Source organism: Camarhynchus parvulus, chromosome 1A (assembly GCF_901933205.1).
Source record: "Camarhynchus parvulus chromosome 1A, STF_HiC, whole genome shotgun sequence".
Taxonomy (NCBI): Eukaryota; Metazoa; Chordata; class Aves; order Passeriformes; family Thraupidae; genus Camarhynchus; species Camarhynchus parvulus.
Genome location: NC_044586.1, coordinates 13,020,015 through 13,042,752, shown reverse-complemented (window position 1 = coordinate 13,042,752; position 22,738 = coordinate 13,020,015). Strand labels below are relative to the sequence as shown.

Sequence of the window (22,738 nt, the reverse complement as noted above, 5' to 3'; positions counted from 1 at the left end):
CCCCCCACCCCTTTTTCATCATAAAGAAAATGATCCCTTTTGCTCTGTAGGATATTAATAATTGTACTGAAGGGAGCTTGAATTATTGAGGTACAGGATTATTTAGGACAGAAAAGAAATCAATTTGAGGAGACTTAGTTAAGATATAAGAAACTTTACTGCTAACCTCTGGTGCAAAAGCAGGATGTGAGTTTATATGAAAATAAAAGTTAGGTGAATCTGTTTGTAGCACATTAGTTTTAAGAACAATCATTATCTCTTTGTACTTGCACTTTAAAGTGAAAGGAGGAGCAAAGATCCCTACCCTGAAAGCTAAACACAATTAAAACCATGAAAATTTGGAAGAGCCAAATATTTGGTGTGAGATCTGAGCAGATAACTGCATTTTAGTTAGAAACACTTGACATTCTGTTAGTGAATTAATTTCTGTGGGTAAGTAGCACTGCTCCAGGGAGAGAAATAAATGATGTAGCAGGTGGATAAAGAGAGGTTGTATCTCAACCCAGGTGTAGATTTGTTTGCTCACTTTGTGGGATTAAGGGCCTTTCTGTTTTTCAAATATGTTTCTTCTTCTGGCAACTGCAAGAGCTATCATGTGAGATAAAAAGAGTATTACAGAATTTTTTTTTACTATTTTTCTTCCATCCTCCCTTACCACCCATTTGATCCTTTCAACTCAAATATGCAAAAGCATAACAGAAGTGGAAGGTGGTAAATCAGCCTTGTATCTTCCTACTTCAAAATTCAATTGCTTTAAATGTAGCTCAGAGAAAGAGTGACTTAGTTATGGCTGTTTTGAGCATCTGCTAAATTGTCCATTTAGTAAGAGTGGGTGAGACATGCCCTGTTTCTCTTGGTCCAGACCCATTTGATCATAAGCAGCACTTTGACAATTCTAGAGCAGGTTCTTTTGGCTGCAGCTGAGGTTATCTGTTGGCCCTGGATAGACTCTGTGAGAGAGGCTCCTGTGGTGGCTGCCTGTGCTGCTCCTGCTCCATCAGTGCACCGAAGCCTTTGCTGTCACTAGGTTGTCAGTCACTTCCCAGCTCTGCCAAATCATGTCCTTCCTGATCATGTAACTCCTTGGATGTGATCCCTTCCCTTGCAAATACTGGCAGATTGTTTAATCCATGGCAAAGTTAGAAAATACTATTGTTTTTGGAGGGAAAGTATGCTGGCTCAGAGCCCCTCTGTTAATGTGGTTTCCCAGGAACAGGGAGCTTGTACTTTACATTATACATGAACCTCAAAGCATTTGAAGAAGGAGCTGAAGTGTAGGTAGAAGTGACTGGAGCATATGCACAGAGCCCTGTTTTGTCTGTCAAACCTAAAGATAGCTGCTGCATTTCATTCCTTCTTTGGAGACCTGCATGCTCCAAACCTCTTCCAAGTTGCCCCTTCTGCTTGATCCATTTTTCAGCAGACACTCCTGTTCCTGGGAACTGTGTGGTGGTGGTGGCTGTAGTGGCAGTCAGAATGGACACCTTAAACCCTTGTGTTACTTTGTGTCTCTGTTGCCATGTAGCAGTGGATCCCCTGCATTTGCCTCCCACCCCTCCGAGCAGCCACGGCAGTGACTCTGAGGGAGGGCAGAGCCCGGCTCGGTCGCTCCCTCCTTCCAGCCCAGTGCAGCTCCAGGCCACGGCCAAGGTCGCGTCGCGCGCAGCTTCGATGCTCTCCAATTCCCCTCTCCTGACTGCGCCACATGTGAGTTGAGCTGGCTTTCTCCACCATTTATCTGTGTGCCTTTTTTATTTTTTCACTTTTTAAATTACCAGTTTTGACAGAGATTTGCTAACTTTCTGTTGTTGTTTCGATGAATTCATCTCTGGTCAAAACTGCAGATCTGGTAGTTCTTGCTCACTGGTCTGTTCTGTTCCCACAGGGAACAGCATGTGCCTCTCCTCCAGGTTGAGACAGGGTTCACCAGTGTTATTAGGTTTATCCCATCATGGACCGTGTTTTGGCTTAGGGCCCAGCCCGCTGGGTTGACCTGTCTCTGATAGATCTGCATCTGTCCTCTTGCCATGTCATTAGCAGGTGGTGATCTTTAGGGAGGGATTTTCAGCAGTGTTTCTCATGTGTCTCTATCCCTGTTTGAGCCAAAGGCAGTTATACTGTTGGCCTCAGAGCTGGGCCAAGAACAACTCTTTTGAGGGAATCCTGTCCCAAAGGTTTGAACTCAGAATGGAAGTTACCTGAAAGGTCCACACATTCCCCGTTGCAGGAGGCTGTTCTAGTAGACTTAGTCCTGTCTGAAGTGAGAGACCTGCTGCCTCTCCTCTGTAACAACTTTTTCTTCTAGGACTGTGTGCACTTACAGAAATGTGTTTTATTTTATTTTATTTCATTTCTATGACCGTTGAAGAAATTACAGGGCACTGGCCCCCTCATCCTGACAGAGGAAGAGAAGAGGACACTGATAGCAGAGGGCTACCCAATCCCTACCAAACTGCCCCTGACAAAAGCAGAGGAGAAGGTTCTAAAGAAAATCCGCAGGAAAATCAAAAACAAGGTAAATGTTAGTTAGCTTTGCTGGACGGTTCCTACTTGTCCTTCATTTTAGAAAATGCTGCAGAATTCTGCAGTAATGGTCCATGTACTGTTGAATGCTGTAAGTTGTCTTTTAACAAAGTGCTTTTCTTTGTTCCTGAACACATCCATCAAATTGTCTGTCAGTGTGAGTGTGCCTCAGTGTAGGTATTTACCTAACCCCATTAACAATGGAGTATTTAGCAGGCAGGGTATCAAGTTGCTGTGGCTTGGCTCCATTTAAAAATCAGAACAATCCTACCCTTATGGTGGGCAAAGAGCTCTGTATTCTTTGCATGGTGAGGAAGGTGTTCTTTTCTGTTTCCTATTTTAAAATATGACTCTGTATTTCAGTGCACTGGTCTTTTGATCACTGAATTCAGTGACTTGTAAAGTTGATACCAAGGATGCCAAATGCCCTGCAAGTTTGTCTTTTTTTTCCTTCTGACATGGGGAAGATCCTAGTGATAGGGAAGAATGCAATTTTTTTCAGACCTGGCCAGCTCACTTGTTCTGGAGGATTTTAGCACATATTTCATGGTTGCTATATTCTGCTACTGGTTTTAGCAGATAGAGGGGTAAATTTGGATACACTAAATTGGAATTTGGTCTTGTACTGTGTTTTTTCAAAATTTTCTGAAGTGATCTTGTGCATTTCATGTACCACTTACATAGAATCAGAGTCATTTATATTGAGGAGAAATCTGGAAGTCCTTTGGTCAAAGCCCTGGCTTGGAAAGCAGGGTCAGCTTAGAGAAGGTTGCTCAGGGTCTTGTCCAGTCACATTTTACTGCTACAAAGGCTGCTGAGTCCCCTGTGTCTCTGGGCACCATGTTCCCATATTAGGACACTCTTGTGATAAAAACAAATAAATAGAATCCCTAATGTGTGATTGGAATTTCCTTTGCTGCAACTTGTATTTGATGCCTCTTGTCATTTGCTGTGTGCCTGTGAGAGCTCTGACATCATCTTTGCTGCACGAGATAGTTGAAGACAGCAATAAATCAGATTCCCTCCTAGGCCTTCTCTTCTTCAATCTGAACAAGCCCATCTTTTTCTTCCTTTCCTGAAATGTCATGTGCTCTGGCATGCTTATTATAGCAGAGCCCTGCCCCAGGCCCGCTTCTGTACATCCAGAGGATTTGTTTCTGAGCCATGGACTGCACTGCTGTACTCAGCTGGGGTTTTGCAGCCCCTGAGCAGAGGGGGAAGAACCACTCCTCTGGACCTGCTAACTGCAATCTCCTTGATGCAGACCCCTGTTTGGCTGGCTGCTTTTCCAGCAGGGGCACACTGCTGACAGTTGTTTGACTTGTTCATCAGGAGCCCATGTCCTTGTCTGCAAAGCTGCTTTCTAATACATTCATGGGCTTTTTCTCTCCAGGACATCATCCTGGGGTCATGTTTTGGTATTTGTCCTGGGATATTCTCTCCAGATGAATCTGATTTCTTTTTTAAGGTTAGCAGGGGATGATCTTTTTTTGTGTGATTGAAAGGAGGAGCCTTGCTTCAGAATGTGGAAATAGATCAAGTCAGTGCTTTGCTTGCCAGGAATAGAAATGAGAACAAGACAGATGCTGGAATCCAATAACACTGGGGCTTTTTACCAGTTTATTAATTCGTCTCTGATGCTTTTGTTTTCTATGCAAATATTTGGTATTTTTCATCCTTTTTCCTTAGATCTCTGCCCAGGAAAGTAGAAGAAAAAAGAAAGAATACATGGACAGTCTGGAAAAAAAGTAAGCCCGCCTCCTTCCTGTTTCAAGCAGGCCAATAGCACTAGCCGTGGGACTGGGAAGGGATCCAGCTGTGGCTGCTGGGACAGTTCCATGCACAGAGTGCCAGCTGCCATCTCGTGGCAGTGACTGAGAAGAGGCCCTGCTCCTGGCAGCTGCTTGTCGGGGTCAGGACCGTGCCTGCCTGCAGCGGATGGCTAATGTGCCAGCAAACACTTCACGCCTTAAATTAGGCAAAACCCAGCTGCATTGGCCTTCACCTCAGGCGACTGTGTTGGCCTGGTGGACAGGCAGTGTTCAGGGAAAGATGGATCCAGAGTGAGTAAACTCTGTCTTCTAGTGCGGATGAAAACAGAAATAGGAAGTGGGTGAGTCAGGACTGCCTGGGAAAATAAGCAGGACTCAGGAAAATAGCATGTGACCCGTGGACTTCCCTTAGCAAGCAGGAGCCAAACCCCCAGTTAGTGATTTATATCCCAAATTAATCTTTCTTCCAGGAGATGAATATTTTAGTATTCCTCTTATGCAATTCACCAGATGGTTCTGTTAAAACTCTTGTACCATCTTTGGTGATATCCTTGATGTAATTTCCATTTTTTTCTTGTCTCTTTATAGCTCTGTCTTGCTTCCTCAGAGTTACTCTTCTGAAATTCCACCTCATGCATACCAGATATCAAGGATATTTTCTTTTTCCTTTTTTCTTCTTGAAGCTATTCAGGATGGTTCTGTTTGTTTTCTTAGGAGTCACATATTTTACTTGGACCTCTTACATGTTGTATGACAATGTCCTGTAGTTTGGGGATTTCAGGGGTGGTTTGGAAATGGGTAGTATCTTGGGACAGTCTTGAACACTGTCCTTAATCTTGTGGCTTATTAGCCCTTATAAACTTGAAATTTGAGTCTCTGGTTTCAGAAGCATGGCATTTGCCAGACAGCTAATGCAACTTTTGCTTTGTGTTTCATGCTATGAGCTAAGGTTCGTTGGTTTAATTGTTTCTTTAAATGCAGGCAAGATCATGGAGCTCTCAGTGAAAGCAAGTTTGGCTTGTTTTACAATCACTTGAATAAATAACTGATGTTTTTCTATTTCTCATTGTGCTGTCTCCAGAGTTGAGACCTGCTCAAATGAAAACAGTGAGCTGCGTAAGAAGGTTGAAGTCCTGGAGAACACTAACAGGTAAGGTATGGATATCATCAAACAAAGCTTGGTAGTGGGATATCACCATGAAAAGTGAAAATCTGGAGGTTAAGAGATCAACTGAGATGTGAACAGTAGCTGTGTCTGCTAGGGTTCATGTCCGAGAAAGATGTGGAAGGCCAGTTATTGTGACTGCAGTGGGATGTAAAGCATGGAGGTTTTGATATCATGTCTTAAACTGCCTCCCCAGCCTGTGGTGTGCCTGAGAAACCTTTTAGCACTCTTCTCTGAGTTCCTCCACTGCCCAAGGGAATGTAATTAGCAATACAAAACAAAAAAAAAACCCTACAGTCCAGTTCTCCCAATTGTCTTTATTTAGTGAAATTTTGCCAGAAAGCCTTAATTTGAGACATGACACTTCCAGAATTAAGAGTGCTGAAACTCAAGAGTCATTATTACTTCCTTATGCACTACTAGATGTCATTGCAATTATTGTGCACCCTTCTAACTATCTCACACCCCAGAATTTCCTTCATTTGGAGGGGGAAATCATCTTCTTGCTTCTTCATTTCTGAAAAAAATGGGTGGCTCAGTGGTGGCTTTTTCAAAGGACACATGGCAGAAGATTTTGCTTTTAATTAATCAGAAATAATAATTTAATTTTAATTAAAAGCTAAGCTTTTAATTCGATGTTAGCTGAGAGAGCACAGTGTCAATCCTGCTTTATGCTCAGTGGCAATTCCAGTGAGTAGGAACTAGATGAGCCCACCCTCAACACTTCCCAGTTAAGAGGCATTTGCAGTGGTGGCTGAATATTACCAAGGAACATGATGGTGACACTGATGTGTGGGGGGAGGCTGGGTTTTGAAGATAAGAAAATGGAAAATGGCCCTAGAGCTGATCTGGCAGCCAGTGTATTGCTAATTGAGTGGCATGTGTTGTTTCTAATCTCTGGATCCAATCTCTAATTTCATGAAGCCAGACCCTGTAGCACTGTGACTTGCTGCAGAGTGTCTCCCACACACTGCTCATGCATAAAGACATCTGCTGCTTGCCTGAAGAGAGCCAAGCCATTCCTGTGCCTCTTATATCATCCTCCAGGGTTTGACATAAAAGAACCAGCAGCTATTCTGTAGGTGTGGAGTAGAGATGTCTCACCCAGAATCTGTCCCAGAAGGTACTGAAGCCAACTTCTCTTAAGAAAAGGTGCAGCTGTAGATTATCCCCTTGGGGCAACATGTTATCAACCCTGGAGTTGTTCTCCCCACTTAAAATAAATTTGGCGAGCTGTTTTCATCTCTAAGCTGTTGAGGATTCACTCAAGCTTTGTTGTCCATCCTTTCAGAAAGGACCTTTGGCATCTTACCTACTATTTGATTATCTTAATTCTTTCATGCTAAATGCTCTAAAAAGTTTTAGGTAAGTGAGATGATCTCCAAATCCCTCATACTTTCCCCATGTGGGATGAGTTGCATTGTTTCCTTCCCTCTGCAGTAGCGTTGATATTGATCTGTAATCTCATGCAGAGAAGCAGATGTTCATCCTTCTGCACTGAAATTCTTGTAACTCATGGCAATGCTGTTTTGGCTATTTAGATATCAACTGTGTCTAAAATCTGCTAAGGCTTATGTGTGAAGTACTGAGAAATTTGTTAAAGTGCCTGCTTTCATCAAACCTCAGTTTTGTAACATATCATATTATAGAGTTTTTCACCTTAACTCCAAAAAGCCACTTTTCCTCTTTACTGTGTAATTGTGCAACTGTCTCATGCAGAGAATGGTTCCAGGCCCTGGTTTAATGTACATTATCCACATCCTACAGTGAATTCAAAATGTCTCATTTCCTCATTGGTATTTGCACAGAGCCTTGGCATGACATCCAGAAACTGTTCACATGTTTCAGAACTTGTCTTCACAGCATCCTATAGCTGGAACTTTCATCTCCTACATACAGTCAGGAATCTAAGTTTGGAGCTGTGGTGGTCAAAATTATTTAGTGTCACTTCGGTGTGTCAGATAGCTGATTTTATATGTTTAGGATTTTATTTCTCAAAGTACCTAGCACAGTTATGCACATTTGTATCTTATTTAATATGCCCAAAGCAGAGCCCTAGTTGACTTTAGCTGTAACTTTTATTCATTTCAGTAAAAAATGAAGACATTATTGGACATATTATCTAAAATTAGATCTACAAACATCAAAGCTGTTCTCCCATTGTGAAAGACTGTAAGAGTGGAAGAAAGATAACAGGAAAATAAGATTATGTGTTAAAGTGATGCTTTCAAATGTAGATGTCGACAAAGCTGGATTTTTACCTTGTTGAAAAGTTGGGCTATAGTTGCTTACCTAAAAGGTAATGAACATGTATTACTGTCAGTCACTATCATGTTTGTGTAGTCTAGCTGGATTGAGAGGAACTGAAGAGCAATTTCCAAAACATACAACTATTGAACAGCAGTTTCCTTTCAGTATGTGCAATCAGATTTTAAGAGTATGTTAATCTATAGATAGAAAACATTTGCATAGATACATACCTAAGACTTCAGGGAAACCCTGCTTGCATTTCGAAATCTGGCTCCAAACCATGGAAACACTAGAATTTTTTTTCTGATAGAAGTTTTCCTTCGTTACTCTGAGTAACATGAAAAAATTTAGAAGATTCTTCCTTGAAAGCCAGCCTTAGCCTGAAAATCTGGGTTTGAAAATATGTAATGTCAAAGGTGTGGATGTGGTCAAAAAAATTGTATCCAGGAGCATCTCCCTTGGCATTCACACATCTCAGAAGACAAGGCAGGAGGCTGGGGATCAGGATGCCAGAGTTTTTAATTCTCATTACTCTGAGTGGGTGAGTGCAGCATTTTTGTCAGCTTTAGTATTAGAACACTAGCATATGTTACCTCTCCTAATTTGTGTGACTCAATCCCTTAAAAGAAAGCCATCCAAGTTCCTTCCTAGGCAGTTTTCTCAAAACTAAGGAAGCCATTATTCCATGCTTACCTGTTTTGCCTTATAGCCGCAAATGAGCCATTGGTTTGAGTAGCACCTAAGCATGTGCTCTCTCAGAAAGCAAAGGGTGGGAGAAGAACTGGTGCTGGCTATTGAATTAAGTTGTCCCAGTCACCAAGAAGGCTTGACCCACTCACATTCTGGCACTGAGACCAAAGGCAGAAACTGCCAGAAATCCAGAGGGTTGCAAACATTCTCTGACACCAGTGTTGTCTACCTGGGGCCCTGTTTGGGCTTAAAGACAATTTTAAAACATTTGGTTCTGGGTATCATGTGTTGAGAAGTGCTTTTGCTTCTCACTTTTGTTGAGTCTGTATTTGTAAGTATCTTGATGATCTCTTTTCCTGGAGAAATGATAGACAAAGGATCCAGTGTGTGGTTGAGAGTGTCACACATGGACAATGAATGCAAGTGGCTGCCAGAGTTGATCCCATGGACTAACAGCAGCCAGCTGTGTAGATCTGCACTAACAAGCACCTTAAACACAATGCCTTGTAAATAAAAATAGGATATTCTTCAATTTCTTCAGCTCCCAGTCACCTAAAGATCAAGTTGTACATCAGTCTGACCCACCAAGGGTTTATCAGCACCAGAGCTGCCAGACTTCACTGATTTGATTGGGTGTTCTCTCATTTGAGACTGATAAAGTCATTTTAGCAAATTGTTTTCAAGGAGTAAAGGATCTAGGTTCAAGTTACAATGAGATATCTTGTGCCTAATTTCAGGCCATCCTTACAATAGTTGACAAAGCTTGGCAGCCCTGGAGTAACTCCTTACTTTCAGACCAGGAGGACATTGGTTTTCATGATGAAACATCTTTTGTGGAAAATTGCTGGAGATTTTCTTTATAATTCAAATGAAGGAAGATTGTGGATTTAAGTGGTCTTTTAGTTAAAGCTTCACTTTGGGATTTGTCCCCTTTCCTACAAATGGGACAGGCAGAGAAGGAATCTCTGTAGAATTAAAAGACAGAATATTTTTGTCTCTCTTGTTGTCAGAATTGGGTTTTGTTCCTCACACAATAGGAATAATCCTCTAAAAGCTTTTGATTAGGATAAAGTGTTTGGTGTCCCCTAGAAAATGTCATTTGGTTGTTTTTTTGTTTGTTTGCATCAATGTTGGATTTTAAACAGAAATACTGACTTGAGGAAGTCTCCCAGGTGGTTCTGTAGGGGCAAGTTTTCTCTCCTTAATTAAAGTATCACTGGGAGCAGAAGGGAAGGCTTGACTTGCTCCATACTTTGGTAGTGAAAAGGCCTCTTCTGAAGATGAATATTTGTGAATATGCACCAAAACCAAGACATCACTGACAGACTGAGTCTGCTGGCAGCATGTGGAAGGAAGTGCAGGAGTCTTCAGGCACTTTACAGCTTTCCTATGAGGTGCTTCCATTGGCAGGGAAAAGCGTGAAAGCACACTCACACCTCCTACAGAATTGACCCTCTAATTGAATATCCCTGGGAAATGTGTCAGACACAGTGAAAATAATCCCTGTGGGTGCAAACCCCCTTAGCATGCTGTCTTGGCATTGCATTTTCTCCTGTTAGGACTTAGCCATAGGCAGTGTATTCCACTAAAAGCATTTGTGGCCTTTCTACTGGTATTTAGAAGGAGCATCATAGTTTAGGGAAGTCCCTTTTCTGCAGAGCAGAGATCTGCTCCTTTAGCCTCTCCTGGTCCAGATCACCCTTGCAGCTGTTCAGTCGCAAGGTTTTGCATGGAAATCTTTTGACCTCAGAATCCAGTCTTCCACCATTCCAGATTCAAACAGAGAACAAATGCACCAAGGAGTGTCTCATTTTGGCAGTGGCAGGATAAACTGATGTCATCTCTGATCAAACTTGTTTCTTGTTCTTGCCTCGGTTCTTGCTCACAGTTTGCAAATGCACCTGTATCCTGTCAGCTCCAAACACTGAGTCCTTGTCTGTTGAGAAGGAAACAGTAGCTCTGCTCAAACAGATAAACGACTGGGGGAAGAAAGACATTTTATGTGAAGGTATTTGGTAAATAAGGTGGAGGATGAATCTTCCTCTGTCTGTAGAAGACCTCAGAATACCTGTCTAATTACACTTTCCAAAGAGACTGTTTTGTAATCAGCTCTCTGGGCCCACTCTGCCCAACAGGTTTTTTAAATTGAGCGTGAAAAGGCAGCGATGAACCAACTGAGGAGAATTGCCTCTTCTCTGTTGATTTCCTCACCAGCCATTAGCTGTTTTCTCACTGACGCCTCCACAAAAAGTGGCAGGAATGATCAGCATTTCAAGGCTGCTGCTGCCAGCCCCCAAGCTGAAGAGGAGGAGGAGGAGGAGTAGAGCTCCTTCCTCCAGTGAGTCAGGCCTGAAATGGGGGAAAGATTTAGTTTTCCAAAATAGTACAGAAGGTTCAGGGTTGGAAGGGCATTGCTGTCTAACCCAGCTGGTGGCACGTGGTGGGAATACTGCAGGCAGGGTGTTCTGTGCCAGGAAATGATGTGCACAGCTCTGGTGAACCCTGTGCCATGCAGTGGATGTCAGGAGGAACTGGGGAGAGATGCCAAAGGGAGCAGGGAGTTAGGATGGTCTCATTTAGGTGGTGGACACTGTTTGTATCTCTTAATTTGCCTGTGGTCTCTGTATTACTGAATAAAGGAATGTATTGGGCGTATTGCTCTCTTTTTTAAGTACTGAGTTGCAGAGTAAGCCATGCTCTCAAGAGCATTCAAGATATCCTTTCTTAACAAGTTGAGAAGGATCTGCTGGCCCAGATAAATCTGTGCTGTGAGAATGCCTTGTGCTCATTTCAGAATGTATTCCTGAAGTCCTTGAATTCATTAAACCCTAATTAGCAATGAGCATTGATGATTAAAAAAAATCTATGAAAATAGGCAGACCAGTGTATATTGAGCTGTGAAGGCACCTCTGGGTCTGTCCTACAATTAGCTTTTAGCCAGTTTGGTCTTAAAATACTCTTTCTATTTTCTCTGACAACCTGACCTTGCCTCTTGCTTTAGCTTTTGACGTAACAGCCTCCGAAACTGTCTGGAGTTTCTGTGGGGTATCCTCCACAGTAGATTGTGAAACTTACAGGAGAAGTGAAAAGTAAACTTGGGAACAAATAGAAAATTTAGCATCTTGATACAAAATTATACTATATTTGTGTTGAGGACAGGCATTTGGGTTCCTGATAGATTGTTAAAAAGACTTATGTGAAAATCCTGTACCAATCATACTTTGAGATCATTTCCCATTTAAATTACTTGTGTTCTGACTGTAGTAATTGATGCTACAGCAGAAAAAGTAAAAAAACCCAAAAAGCAGTCAGAAAGCTCTTCTGGTCTGGGACTGTTGAATCCAGCCACAAGAGAATTGTCATTGTGGCTGGGATCTCTGAAAGACACAGAGGAACCACTTGAAGCATCTGCAATTTTTGTCAGCTCTGCAGGATTTAACAAATAGCATTAAAGTGTTTTATTTAATAAATGAATGTGAGAAGTGAAGTCTGTGCCTATGTCTGGTTTTAAGTTCTTCTCTTTAAAAGTCAGCCAGTTCTAAACAACTAAATAGCAAGATTTTGGGAAAAGGGGTTTTTGATAACCAACTAGATAACTGACTAGAGAAGTTGAAGGTTTTGAAAACAAACTGAGCAGTTATAAACTTGATTTTGCATCTTTAAAAATAATGACAAAACTCCTGCTGAATTCATAACATAGAGTCAGGTTATATATCTGCATGCAACTGGTCACTTGCATGCAGATCAGTTTCAGTTGTTAATGTGCCATTTTGTATAGAAACACTGAAAATACAATTTTTATTTATAAAAACTTAATGAAAGTACTAAAGAAGTAATTGTTCAGGGACATAAGCTGGGGGAAAGCAAAAAATCTGGAACGTTTCAGTGCTAATACATATAAAAACTTTGTAAGAATTAAAACCATGATTTTAAGGAGAAGACTTTAACTCTCTCTACCTTATCCTAAATACTGTATTATTGCCATGTGTGGAATTTGAAACAAAAATCTATTTAACCAACAAGCCAGGTCAGTGTGTGTGATGCTTGTTTGTTGTCTTTGCTTTCCAGAACACTTCTGCAGCAGTTGCAGAGACTCCAAGCCATGGTTGCTGGCAAAGTGTCCCGCTCGTGTAAGGCAGCTAGCACACAAACAGGGACCTGTCTCATGGTGAGTGTCCCTAAGGCTGGGAATTCTAAGGGAAGGAGAATCTCTTTCAAGGCACATCTCTTGTTCTGCAAAGCCTCTCAATGGCAAATTTGCAGCTTAGGGAACTCCTTTTCATGATTTAACAATTTTGAGGGAGGTGAGAGTTGTGACTGATGGAGATTAATGATTGTGGGAAGGTACTGAGTTCTGGAGGAAACTGGGCCTGTGCCTTTGGTTGGGTGCTGCAGTGATGAAAGAAGGAGCAATGCTCTTCCACTTTATTATTTCCTGCAATATTATATGGTGGAAATGGTGTCTAGGGTTGTAAAATGAAAATGAGGGTGACCTTTGAGGCTCATACTTTTGATACTAATAAAAATAAACTTGCTCAACCAAATCAAAATATGACTGAGGCTGTAAATCTACCTCTGTCCTATTTCAGTAGTAGTAGTCAAGATAAGAAAATTAGTAGAATGAAACATTTGCTTTCCCTCCTTACACTCAGCTATCAAGTTCCCTTTATACCTAAAGTGCTGTGAATTGATGGAAATCATTTACAAGGCATAAGCTGTTCTCCCAATCTAGCCTTACTGTCATTTGGAAGCAAGACTGGAGCCAGCAGCAGAAATAACTTTGGAAATCCTCAGCAGTGCCTGTAAAACACACATGGCAGCTTTATCTGCATTTCAGCTTTGTGAGTAAAGAAGGCAGCTGGTCAGAATGGTGCAGACATTGAAAACAAACCCCAGCCTTGAGATGTGCCCTTTGAAGCACTGAACTGTTATTGTGTAGGTGCCTTTGCTAGGTGTGCAGTGGTGAGGATGGCCCCACATGGTTTGTTTTGATCAAATATCAGTTCTCACATGCGCATGTGGGTCAAGTGCACTCACCTCTCCTGCCTCCTCCCTTTGCCAGATGGTGGTGCTGTGCTTTGCAGTAGTTTTTGGCAGCTTCTCTCAGAGCTATGGGCCATATCCTTCTGCTACAAAGATGGTGTTGCCCAGGCAGCATTCCTCACCAGAGTCCTACACAGATTCCATTGGTAAGTGACAGCTATTTCAGTCTTGCTCTTTGCTTGGTTGTATTTAAGCACTTGTTTTCCACCCCCATTCCTAGCCCCCTTCTCGAGCACCTCTTGCATTTCTGCTCCTTAAATGGCCATTTTTTAATATATACCTGTGTTTTTCTAAGAAGGATAGCTTGGCAAACTATGCTGATGGCAGCAGACTTCATAAAAATGAGCAAAACCTTTTCCCCACTAGCCTGCTTTGTACTTCTGTTTAAAGACTTTTTTGCCTCTGTTTGCAGAACTAAAGTTAGTGATCTGTGAAAGGTAGCAGGGTTTCTACTTGGTAGCAGATGTTCATACTGTTAAAATGCACAAATTATTTCTTTGCCAGTGTCACCAAAGAGTCCAAGGACTGAATGGGAAACTGTTAGTATTACATAACCATAATGAACCAATATATTATCAAAGCTATTATTTAATTTTGTTCTTGTTTTTTGAATAATTTAGGGCTTTTGGATTCCTACCTAGACCATTCCTGTGGTTTGTTTCTTCAGCTCTCAAATTGCCAGTTAATCACTATGGAAAGGCCTTTGCAGCTTTGGCTCTGCCCTAACAGTTTCCATTTCCTGAAATGACCAGGGTTGTTCTCTGAGCTGTCTGTTGCTCATCTCATTTTGCCTTTTGTCTTTGTATGCAGTGAGGTCAAGGAGCCTCCTAATTTATGAAGAGCCTCAACAGCTGGAGGAGCCATCCAGCGCGATCTCCTTCGCAGATCGCAGTGACAGACAAACAGACACCTCCAAGTTCACGGCACTGTCCCTGGAAGCTGTGCCAGGGACACCGCAGGATGAAATCATGCAGTTCACAATAGCCAACGAGACAAGGCTGGAGAAATCAGTGCTGCTGGGCCTGCAGCAGCGCAGGTGAGTGCAGGGTTGGGTGCTTGTCACACAGGTGTTCTGTGTCGCTCTTGTTCATGCCTGAAGGACACAGGTTAGTGCTAGCAGCTCAGCTGTGCTGGGCACCATGAAGCATGAAGGAAGAGTTTGGCTTTTATCTGGAGAGCCTATAGGCAAAGTCACTGTTGCTCTGGAGAAGTGGTTGCATCAGAATTGTAGTAATACAGCTACCAAACTCGGTACTTCTGCCAGAAGCCTAACCCCTGTAAGCCTGTTAGTTGGGCCTACCCACTTCTTTAAAGCACTTACTTGTGTGCTTCCCAAAGGAATAAGCTTTTGGCAGTTGTATGGAAGTGTGAGGTTGTGATTCACTGGAATTTCAATGAGGTTAGGGCATGAAGAGCTGGAGTTTCTCACAGCAGTGATTTTACTGAAGCATTACTGCTGAAAGTTTGCAGGACTCAGTCTCAAGAGACAGACATGTACAATTATCTGACTACTTAAGTTCCCACACTGAATTCCCTCACTTTCAGCATAAATGTAAGGGATTTTTTTTTGTTTGCTTTTTTTTTAGCATAAATGTAAGTTTTGCAGGCCTCTGAAAAGAGTGTCACTGGTTTAAATATGTATGCTTCTTTCTGCTGCACTTTGCTTGCCTAGAACCAAAGAGATGACTACTTAAGTATAATTCAGTATGTTACCAGACCCAGCTAACTGACCAATACCTCACTGGTAAATACTGAGTGGCTCTTTAGCATTAGCCAAATCAAGCAGGATATATACTTTAAAAAATACTGTTAGCATTAACCTTTGTTTTTTTGTTCCCTACAGAGTCAACTCAGAACTAGAAGGAAATGAGACACTGAAGATAATTGAAATAGACAGAAGAGTCAATGCCACCTCTTAAAAATAAAAAAGGCCTTTTTTCTTGACTTCCCTCCTTCCCACATATTTTCAACCAAAGTTCCCCTGACTTGTCATCCTCAGTGAACCAAAGTACAAAAGAGAGGGAGTTCAACTTCTGCATTGACTGATGGGGCTGTGACTACAGATGGGATCTCTTGTCTTTGTAACTCCCTTCCTCACGTTGCACACAGTCCCTGTCTCTGCTTTTATCCCTTTCCTGTCTAACACTGCAAGGGCAGCACTGAATTATGATGGCAGATGATGCCAGCAGTGTGCCAGTGACTGTGTGTGCCTGTACAGGCACACAGCCTGATCTGAGCACAAAGACATTCTGGAGAAGGGTGAATTGTGCAAAACCAATGGGAGCATGTGGGTGATGGTTTTCTTGGGAGAAGGTAATGGAGAGAGAGAGGAGATGCAGCATGATGGTGCTTAGAGTCTCACCACAGCTGTGTGCCTGCTGGTCTACAGCCCTTGAGCCTTTTGGGGGGATGGAGAAGCACGTGTGCAGCCTGCTGCTGAGGGGACAAGAAAGAGCCCTGACACTGCTGAGTTCACAGCACAGGCAGGAGAGGGCTGGTGATGCTGCTGAATTGTCCTCCCCGTGCTCTTTCCCTTCTCCCCTCCAGTCTCTTCATCACTTAGCAGGGTAGGTTTATCTGTGCATTGAAAACAGTCCTAGTGGGCTTCCCTGCTTCCACCCTTGAGAAATTAAGCAAAGATCAGTCACTGTCTTACCACACACTGTGTGGGAGAATTACACTAGTTTAACTAAATCTGTTTAGAAAGCAGGTTTTGTTACATTTATGCAATATTTTAGATGGATGCCCTTTAGTCTGCTTAAGGCTAATCTATTTAGCTTAAGTCAGTTCCTTCCCAAAAAACTAAATCAATGTAAGGCTTAAACCAGAAGTGCCTCCTGAGAGGACTGTATGGATTTAATTTATTGGCTTCTAGCTGGTTGATGAAAATTCTCGTGTAGACCTGATCTCAGATTGTCTTGTGTTTTCCTTTCCTTGCCATCTTCCTGTTACTGTTGTAAATAGTATTTATTAGCTTTGAAACATTCTGTTCAGGTAGTTGCAATGAAGAGAACTGAGCTTTCCTAACCCTGCAGGTGATCTGGGCAGACCCTGAAATTGGACAGACAGACATCACTGAATGCCCATTTCCTCCCCTTAAACTTGAATTGTCCTAAAATAAAGCCAGGTGTCTTGTTTTCCTCTTACCTGCTTTTCCAGAGATGTGGTCTGAGACCAGCTGCTTTGGGTACAGATAGGCCAGCCCATGCCTAGAGGTGGTGGCTCCTGTATTAACTGTCTGCCAAGGCAGCCTCTGATCTGAGGAGCTGATTACATGGGCAGGAGACCTGTCAAAAGAGGAATGAGATGAGCACGTGGGGAGGTGAAGTGACTGGCCCAGGCTCACTGAGAAAGCCAAGAGCAGCATTCAGGTCTGATCCTGGTCCAGTACTCTTCTCCATGCTTTGTTCCTTCTTGTCCCATGGTGTACTTCATGTGCCCTCTCTCTCTCAGTACCCTGGTCATGCCTTTGCCTGAGCTGTGCTTCTTGCATTTTGTCCTTGCAGGGGCATCGTTGAACTCGGTCCAGAATTTGAGCAGGGTTTTATCTGGTTCCTACAGAAGGGCACTCATGCTCCATTGAGGATGGATGTAATGTGAAAATCCTGATTCAGCAGGCTAGCAGAACTACTTAACAGTTTACCAGAAGAAGTCAATTAAAAAAAAACAGAAGTAATTTGAAGCTCTTTTTTCTTTTTTTTTTTTCTAATGATAAATAAGGGAAAAAACTAACCTAGCCTTACAAATAATTTTTTACTATGTACAGTAGATATTTCTTGCAACTATTCTATTTTGTAAAATATTGAATTTGTATTTTATTACAGCAGCTGTCGCACCAGCTCCTTTCTTGTTCTTCATTCTCCTTAGACTTTCTTCCTTCAGCATCCTATTTGCCACTCTCAGGCCTGACTCAAAATCCAGTGAAATGAATGGAAGGGATTTGGTGGATTGGAGGGGACTGTGGATCAGTCCCCCCTGTGCCATTTTAAGAGGGTGTTTCACATCAGTGACAGTGAAACAAGTGCCTGACTCCATGGGCTCATTCTGGTGTGCAGATTGGCTGTTCTAGGTAATGCTCTATTCTACCCAAGTGCCTTATTATTTTACCTGAGGTGACAATGAGAGGAGAAATGCTGTTGTAGTCTGCTTTGCAAGTGTTCCCATCCTGGCATGGGTCAGCCTCCAGCATAAAGTCTGTTTCCCTTCACGGTGATCCTGCTGGGTTCACTGCATCATTCCAGTATCCATTAACAACTTTTGTATTTGGCTTTTTTAAAAAATAGTTAAAAGCTTCACATGAACAGTGATCACTTGTGGGTGCCACAAGGGATGGCTGCGTTGCTCAGCCACTTGAGGTCAGCAAAGTGACAGGAGAAAGCTGGGATTGACCCCAACTGGTCAGCATAAGTGGCCAAGGTCATAGTTTAGAAAATTCCCTAAATGGTAATTTTTTTTCCAGAGCAGCCTTGGTTTGCTGCCTTTGAGGGCTACCAAGTGGTTGAGTGTTCTGCAGAAGAGGCCCCAGGGTGTGAAGCACAGCCCCACTTACCAGCCTTGCAGTTTGCAGTGTGCAGCCTGAGCTCCTGCCCATTGCCAGCTAAATGGATCACCTCCCATTTCAGATACAGCTGGCTGACTTCACTGTGTGAAAACCTAAGTGGAATTATTTCTCAGCTCTTAAAGGATAGATGATTTTGCACAACCAAAATAGCTCCTCCTCTCTGAAGCCTACTGCACTGGCAACCATTAAAACTTTGCCCTTTTTTTGGTTTCATTTGGGCATACTGGTTCAAATCTGGTTGGAAGATAATCAATCATGTTTTCATCCTGAGCATTTTAAACTGGCCATGGTCTGGGTCAGGGCTCCGTACTAATCCATCCAAGCCAGTATGGCCATTCTGATTTCTTGTAAGTATTTGATAATCTATTACTATAATCTTAATTTGTGTACTCCTTTAAGTTATTTTTAGGTACTCTTTTTTAGGGAATCTCTTGACCTAGCACACACATTGCTTGGGGATTTATTGTATTACACGTTATTTTATAATAAGGAAAAGCTTTGCTTCACTTTGCTATGTTTGTGATCATTTTTCTTCAGGGGCCTTAAATAGAACAGGTTTCTCTGCCAGGGGCCCAGGAATCCCCTGCCATCACCTACTCACAGGCTGTTGTGTGGCAAGGACCCACGATCTCCAGAGGGGCTTTGTGTCCCTGGTCTGTGCCTAGCAGGGGACAGGAGAGGCAGGACAAGGTGCCATTGCACTGCCAGCCTCAGCATGCAGGGGTGGGAATGTTGATGCACTGCAGACCACGTGGAGAGGCAGCTTCTGTGCTCTGGGTTAAGGGCATAGGAGTAGTGAGGCATATTCAGGGAGGGTGCCAGTAAGTGCTTTTGGTCAGTTCAGCTCTATTACTTGAGGCCTGAGCCCTCTGCCATTGTGCTTTTTCTGCTGATCAGTGACTTGGTGCTGTGGAATCAGATGTGTGTGTATGGACAGGGTAAGCAAAGGCCTTACATAATTTCCATTTCCAGTAGAGGACTTAAGTGATAGACTTAAGAGTTCTCAGCTGTAAGGTTATGTTGCTCACCAGCACAATTTTATACACAGTAGTAAACTTCCCTTTTGGCCTGTAGCTTTAGAGCATGTTTAGATCTGTTTGGTCTTTGCTTCTAGGGAGATAAGCTATGAAGGAATATAGGGCATTATTTTATATATATATATATTTAAAAAGTCTGAATCACAGGATGCGTGACGTTTCTAACCTTGTTACTGGGGTGTAGATAGTGTTCAGTTCTTTTCCCCCCAGGCTATTTATAGTTCTTTGCTGCACTTCTTTCATTTCATCTGTACCACTCAATATTTTTCAGCAGCACAGACTGATGGATTAGGCTGAGGTTCTTAGGCCAGATCCCAGCTGTTACAACCAGCATGGTTCTCACACACTGCTCTTGGAGGCTGCAGGTCTGATTCATACTGACAGGGGACCTCTTCTTCCATGTCTCTCTGTGTAACAGTGTATCTTAATGTGTTCTTGATTCTTCTAACAGAGACCAAAAATTTATCTAGAAACTTTTTTTTTCCCTGCTAAAGAAACCAGCCCACCTCTCCACTCCCATCCCTCCGAGCTATCAGTGGTGAATTCTGTCTAGACACTTTTAGAATGTAGGTCAAGTGAGTGAATGATGCTAATTGCTACGTTGGGAGGGATTTCCACTGAGTATTTGGGCTCTAGATTCCAGCTAATGCCAAGAGGCCATTGTTCAAAACCCACGCAGCTCAGAACAGAGGAATACAGAGTATTTTTATACTCCTGGTGACTAAAATATTTCTTTCTCCAGTCACTAATTAGAAAGGGAACATTTTGTATTCTGAAGGTGAAATGATAGGTCAGTACTTTGTAGCTACTAAAGTTGTCCCAGCCTATATAACAGTGTCGTGCTATGATGTGTTGCTGCTTTGCACTATCTAGCATTAAGGTTTGACAACTTTGGGGGTTGCAAAGGGGAATGAACTGATGTACGTGTTAAGTAAGGTCTTTACAAAGAAAATGTAAGGATTCAATCCATCTTGTAGCTTTCTCATGGCCAATAAAGTGACATTGGGCATTCAGAGAATTTGTTGAAGGTTGATCCTGGTTAATACTGCATTGCTTGGGTGATTAGCATCCATTGGAGACTCCAGGATTCAGAGGGAAATTGGCATTTGGTTTTCTCATTTTTATGTCAGGTGTTTTTCTGCTTTATCAAGGTGTGTGTGTGTATATATATATATATATATATATATATATATGAATCAAATTCCTATGTAGAAAAAAGTGCATCATGCAGGAAACTCAGTTGTGATGCTGCTTGGATCTGATGCTGAATGGAGTTTGGATATTCTTTATTAGCAGTAGTCTCTTGTCTGCCCTACAATCAGTCTCCAGATTCTTCCTCCGAGAGCTGCAACTAAAGAGGTGAGAACAGAACATGGGAAAGCTAGATTTGTAGACCTGTCTTACAGAAAGGATGAAAGAAAAGGCAAGTAAAGGGACTCCTTGCATCCCAGGGAAGCCTTCTAGTTCTTGGTTCCATAAATCAGCAGTAATAGCCTAAATCAGCAGTGATAGTCTCTTTCATTAGTTCCCTGCTAGGTTTAGGTTCACTCCTGTTCCCCTTGCTCTTTAATGCTATGCAGTCCTGTTTATGCATACCTGACCTCTATGTTACATCCCACTTGACCCTCTAAACAGCAGGTGAAAATCTTTCTGAGCCTTAGCAGTCCATAATGGAGTGGAAGAGAGAGAGGGAGAAGCAGAGGCAGGTATTGAATTTTGTTAAACAGAACTCTGCTCATATCTGACTTTACCATAACAGACTTTAATTCAGTGGTGCTGATATAATGGCATCTTGCTTTCTTCATTTGTACAGTTAGAGAGAATGATTTTTTGTGTGTGTGTGCATCTGTGCACATGTGCATGGTGAATGATGAAAAGGCATCAAAACCAGAGTTTTCTTCTTGTAGTAAGTGTTGCTAAATAAAGGCATCTACCTGAGCACACAGGGCACTTTGGGCTTGGTGCAGCAGAAAGTTCAGGCATTTCTCTCTGAAACCTGTTCACATTCCACATCACTGAGCACTTGTAAAACTGTTGTGTGAATTGCTCTGAAGACTGTCCTGTGATTAATTGTTGACTGGATGTTGTTGCACTGTGTCATTTTGTGTGTGTGTGCCTAGATTGTCTGGCCTTTCTAGAGACCAGTTCTGGCTTGGTACAAAAAACTAATTATTTTATATTCTGGTATCATTTTTGGCCTGCAGAATTATGGCTTTGAATGCTTTTTTTATTATTATTTTCTTTTTTAAGTGGTGTAAATTGCCTTAAAAGGTGGCCCCTGGGAGCACTGATGCCCTAACTGCCCTCGGGCACAGTGAGATGCAATCCAGGGGAAGCAGTTTCCTCTCAGAGGGTGCTGCAAGTACATCCCAGTTTCCCTGAGATTCACTAGACCTTGCAAGGGTAAACTACCTGGTGGTGCCCTCTTGAAGAGAAGTATCCATGGCCAATTCCTTTGCCTTGGGCTGTGCAGAGCAGTCACTCTGCTGTGACACTCCTAGGGCACTTAAGCTGGTGTTTGGCTTTCCCTCTGTTCATGTGGATGCAGTATAGGTTTGTGCAAACATTTAAAACTGTCTAAGACGACAGGGACAGTGACACCAGTGCAAAAGCACACCACTCCCCCCTCAAAACTCCTCAGTAAACTTCATTGGGGCCTCTTCTGACTGCAGATATCTCTATTCTCTTGCCATGTCTATTTAACTCTGTGTCTGTGTTCAGTGACCTTTCTATTTTTGTACAAGTGCTGTCATCTGGATACAGTCCCACCTGATTGTTCACACTGCAAACATGTCCATTGGGTGGAAAGAAACTGCTGGTTTTCCTTTTTAAATCATCTGCCTGATTCTGTGAGAGAACAGACTACCTGCTTTTTTAGCCTAAATATGTATGTAGTGAAGTATGTTATGCTTTTCATTTCTTGCAAATAAATATTTTCTGTAGAAAAAAGCAATTGCTACTTGTTTGATTTCCTGATGACTGGAAAAAACCTGGGCCCTGGACTTTCCCAGGTGTGCCAGTGTGTGCAATGTGTCCATTTAGTAACTGGTAATTTAGTGATAGAAAAGGAAGGATATGGGGTTTTACTGAAGTTTTACCCTTCCCTTTTTGAGGTTGGCAGAGAATTATATCTCAGTAATGAGTGGAAATCGGGGCCAACAGCATTGAACAGTGATAATGACACTCAGTGCAGCACTGTGCTACAGCCCCATTAACAGTAAATTCTCTGTACAAGTGGGATCCAGGAGGGCTCATGCCAAGGGGACATTGCTTCAGTCAGGGACACTGAGGAGCTGTGTCACCTGGAGTGACAGGGTGGGCTGGGGCTCATCTGGGTGGGCCAAACAGCCCTCTGGAAGGTAAGGCCTTTCCCTGCTCTGGGCTTGTTCAGACTGGAGTGAACTCTTAAAAGAGCTTTGGCTTTTTGGGATTGGCTCTTCTGCTGGCCTCAGCTCCTTTCCTTAGCCTGCCTCACCCCTGAGACAATTTGGGAGCTTTCTGCAGCAGTTTGGAAGTTCTGCCTGTGTGAGGACCCAGCATGACACCCTGCAGCCCAAACCCAGCATCCAGCCAGGGCACAGAGCTGACCTCTGCTGCTTTCGTAGACATGGAAAAGGAAATGCCTGATTCTTTCAGTCTGGGGACTCTGTGGCTTTACTGGTTGTCACCATGATATTTTATGGAAAATCCCTTTGCC

The 22,738-nt window shown here is 42.6% G+C and overlaps 1 protein-coding gene across 2 annotated transcripts in view; it reads left to right on the top strand.

The window, feature by feature from the left end:
- Nucleotides 1-21,990, top strand: part of CREB3L2 (cAMP responsive element binding protein 3 like 2) — a 74,345-nt gene extending 52,355 nt beyond the window's left edge. Inside the window, exons 5-12 of one of the 2 annotated variants that reach the window (XM_030959359.1) lie at nt 1,529-1,707; nt 2,369-2,515; nt 4,213-4,271; nt 5,377-5,445; nt 12,469-12,568; nt 13,463-13,589; nt 14,254-14,479; nt 15,287-21,990. In XM_030959359.1, the coding sequence (XP_030815219.1) occupies nt 1,529-1,707; nt 2,369-2,515; nt 4,213-4,271; nt 5,377-5,445; nt 12,469-12,568; nt 13,463-13,589; nt 14,254-14,479; nt 15,287-15,362 (983 nt within the window). In that variant the 3' untranslated portion in view covers nt 15,363-21,990. Of the gene's footprint in view, nt 1-1,525; nt 1,708-2,368; nt 2,516-4,212; nt 4,272-5,376; nt 5,446-12,468; nt 12,569-13,462; nt 13,590-14,253; nt 14,480-15,286 lie in introns of both variants that reach the window. The other variant, XM_030959358.1, reaches the window with a different exon arrangement.
- The last annotated feature ends 748 nt before the right edge of the window (nt 21,991-22,738 follow it).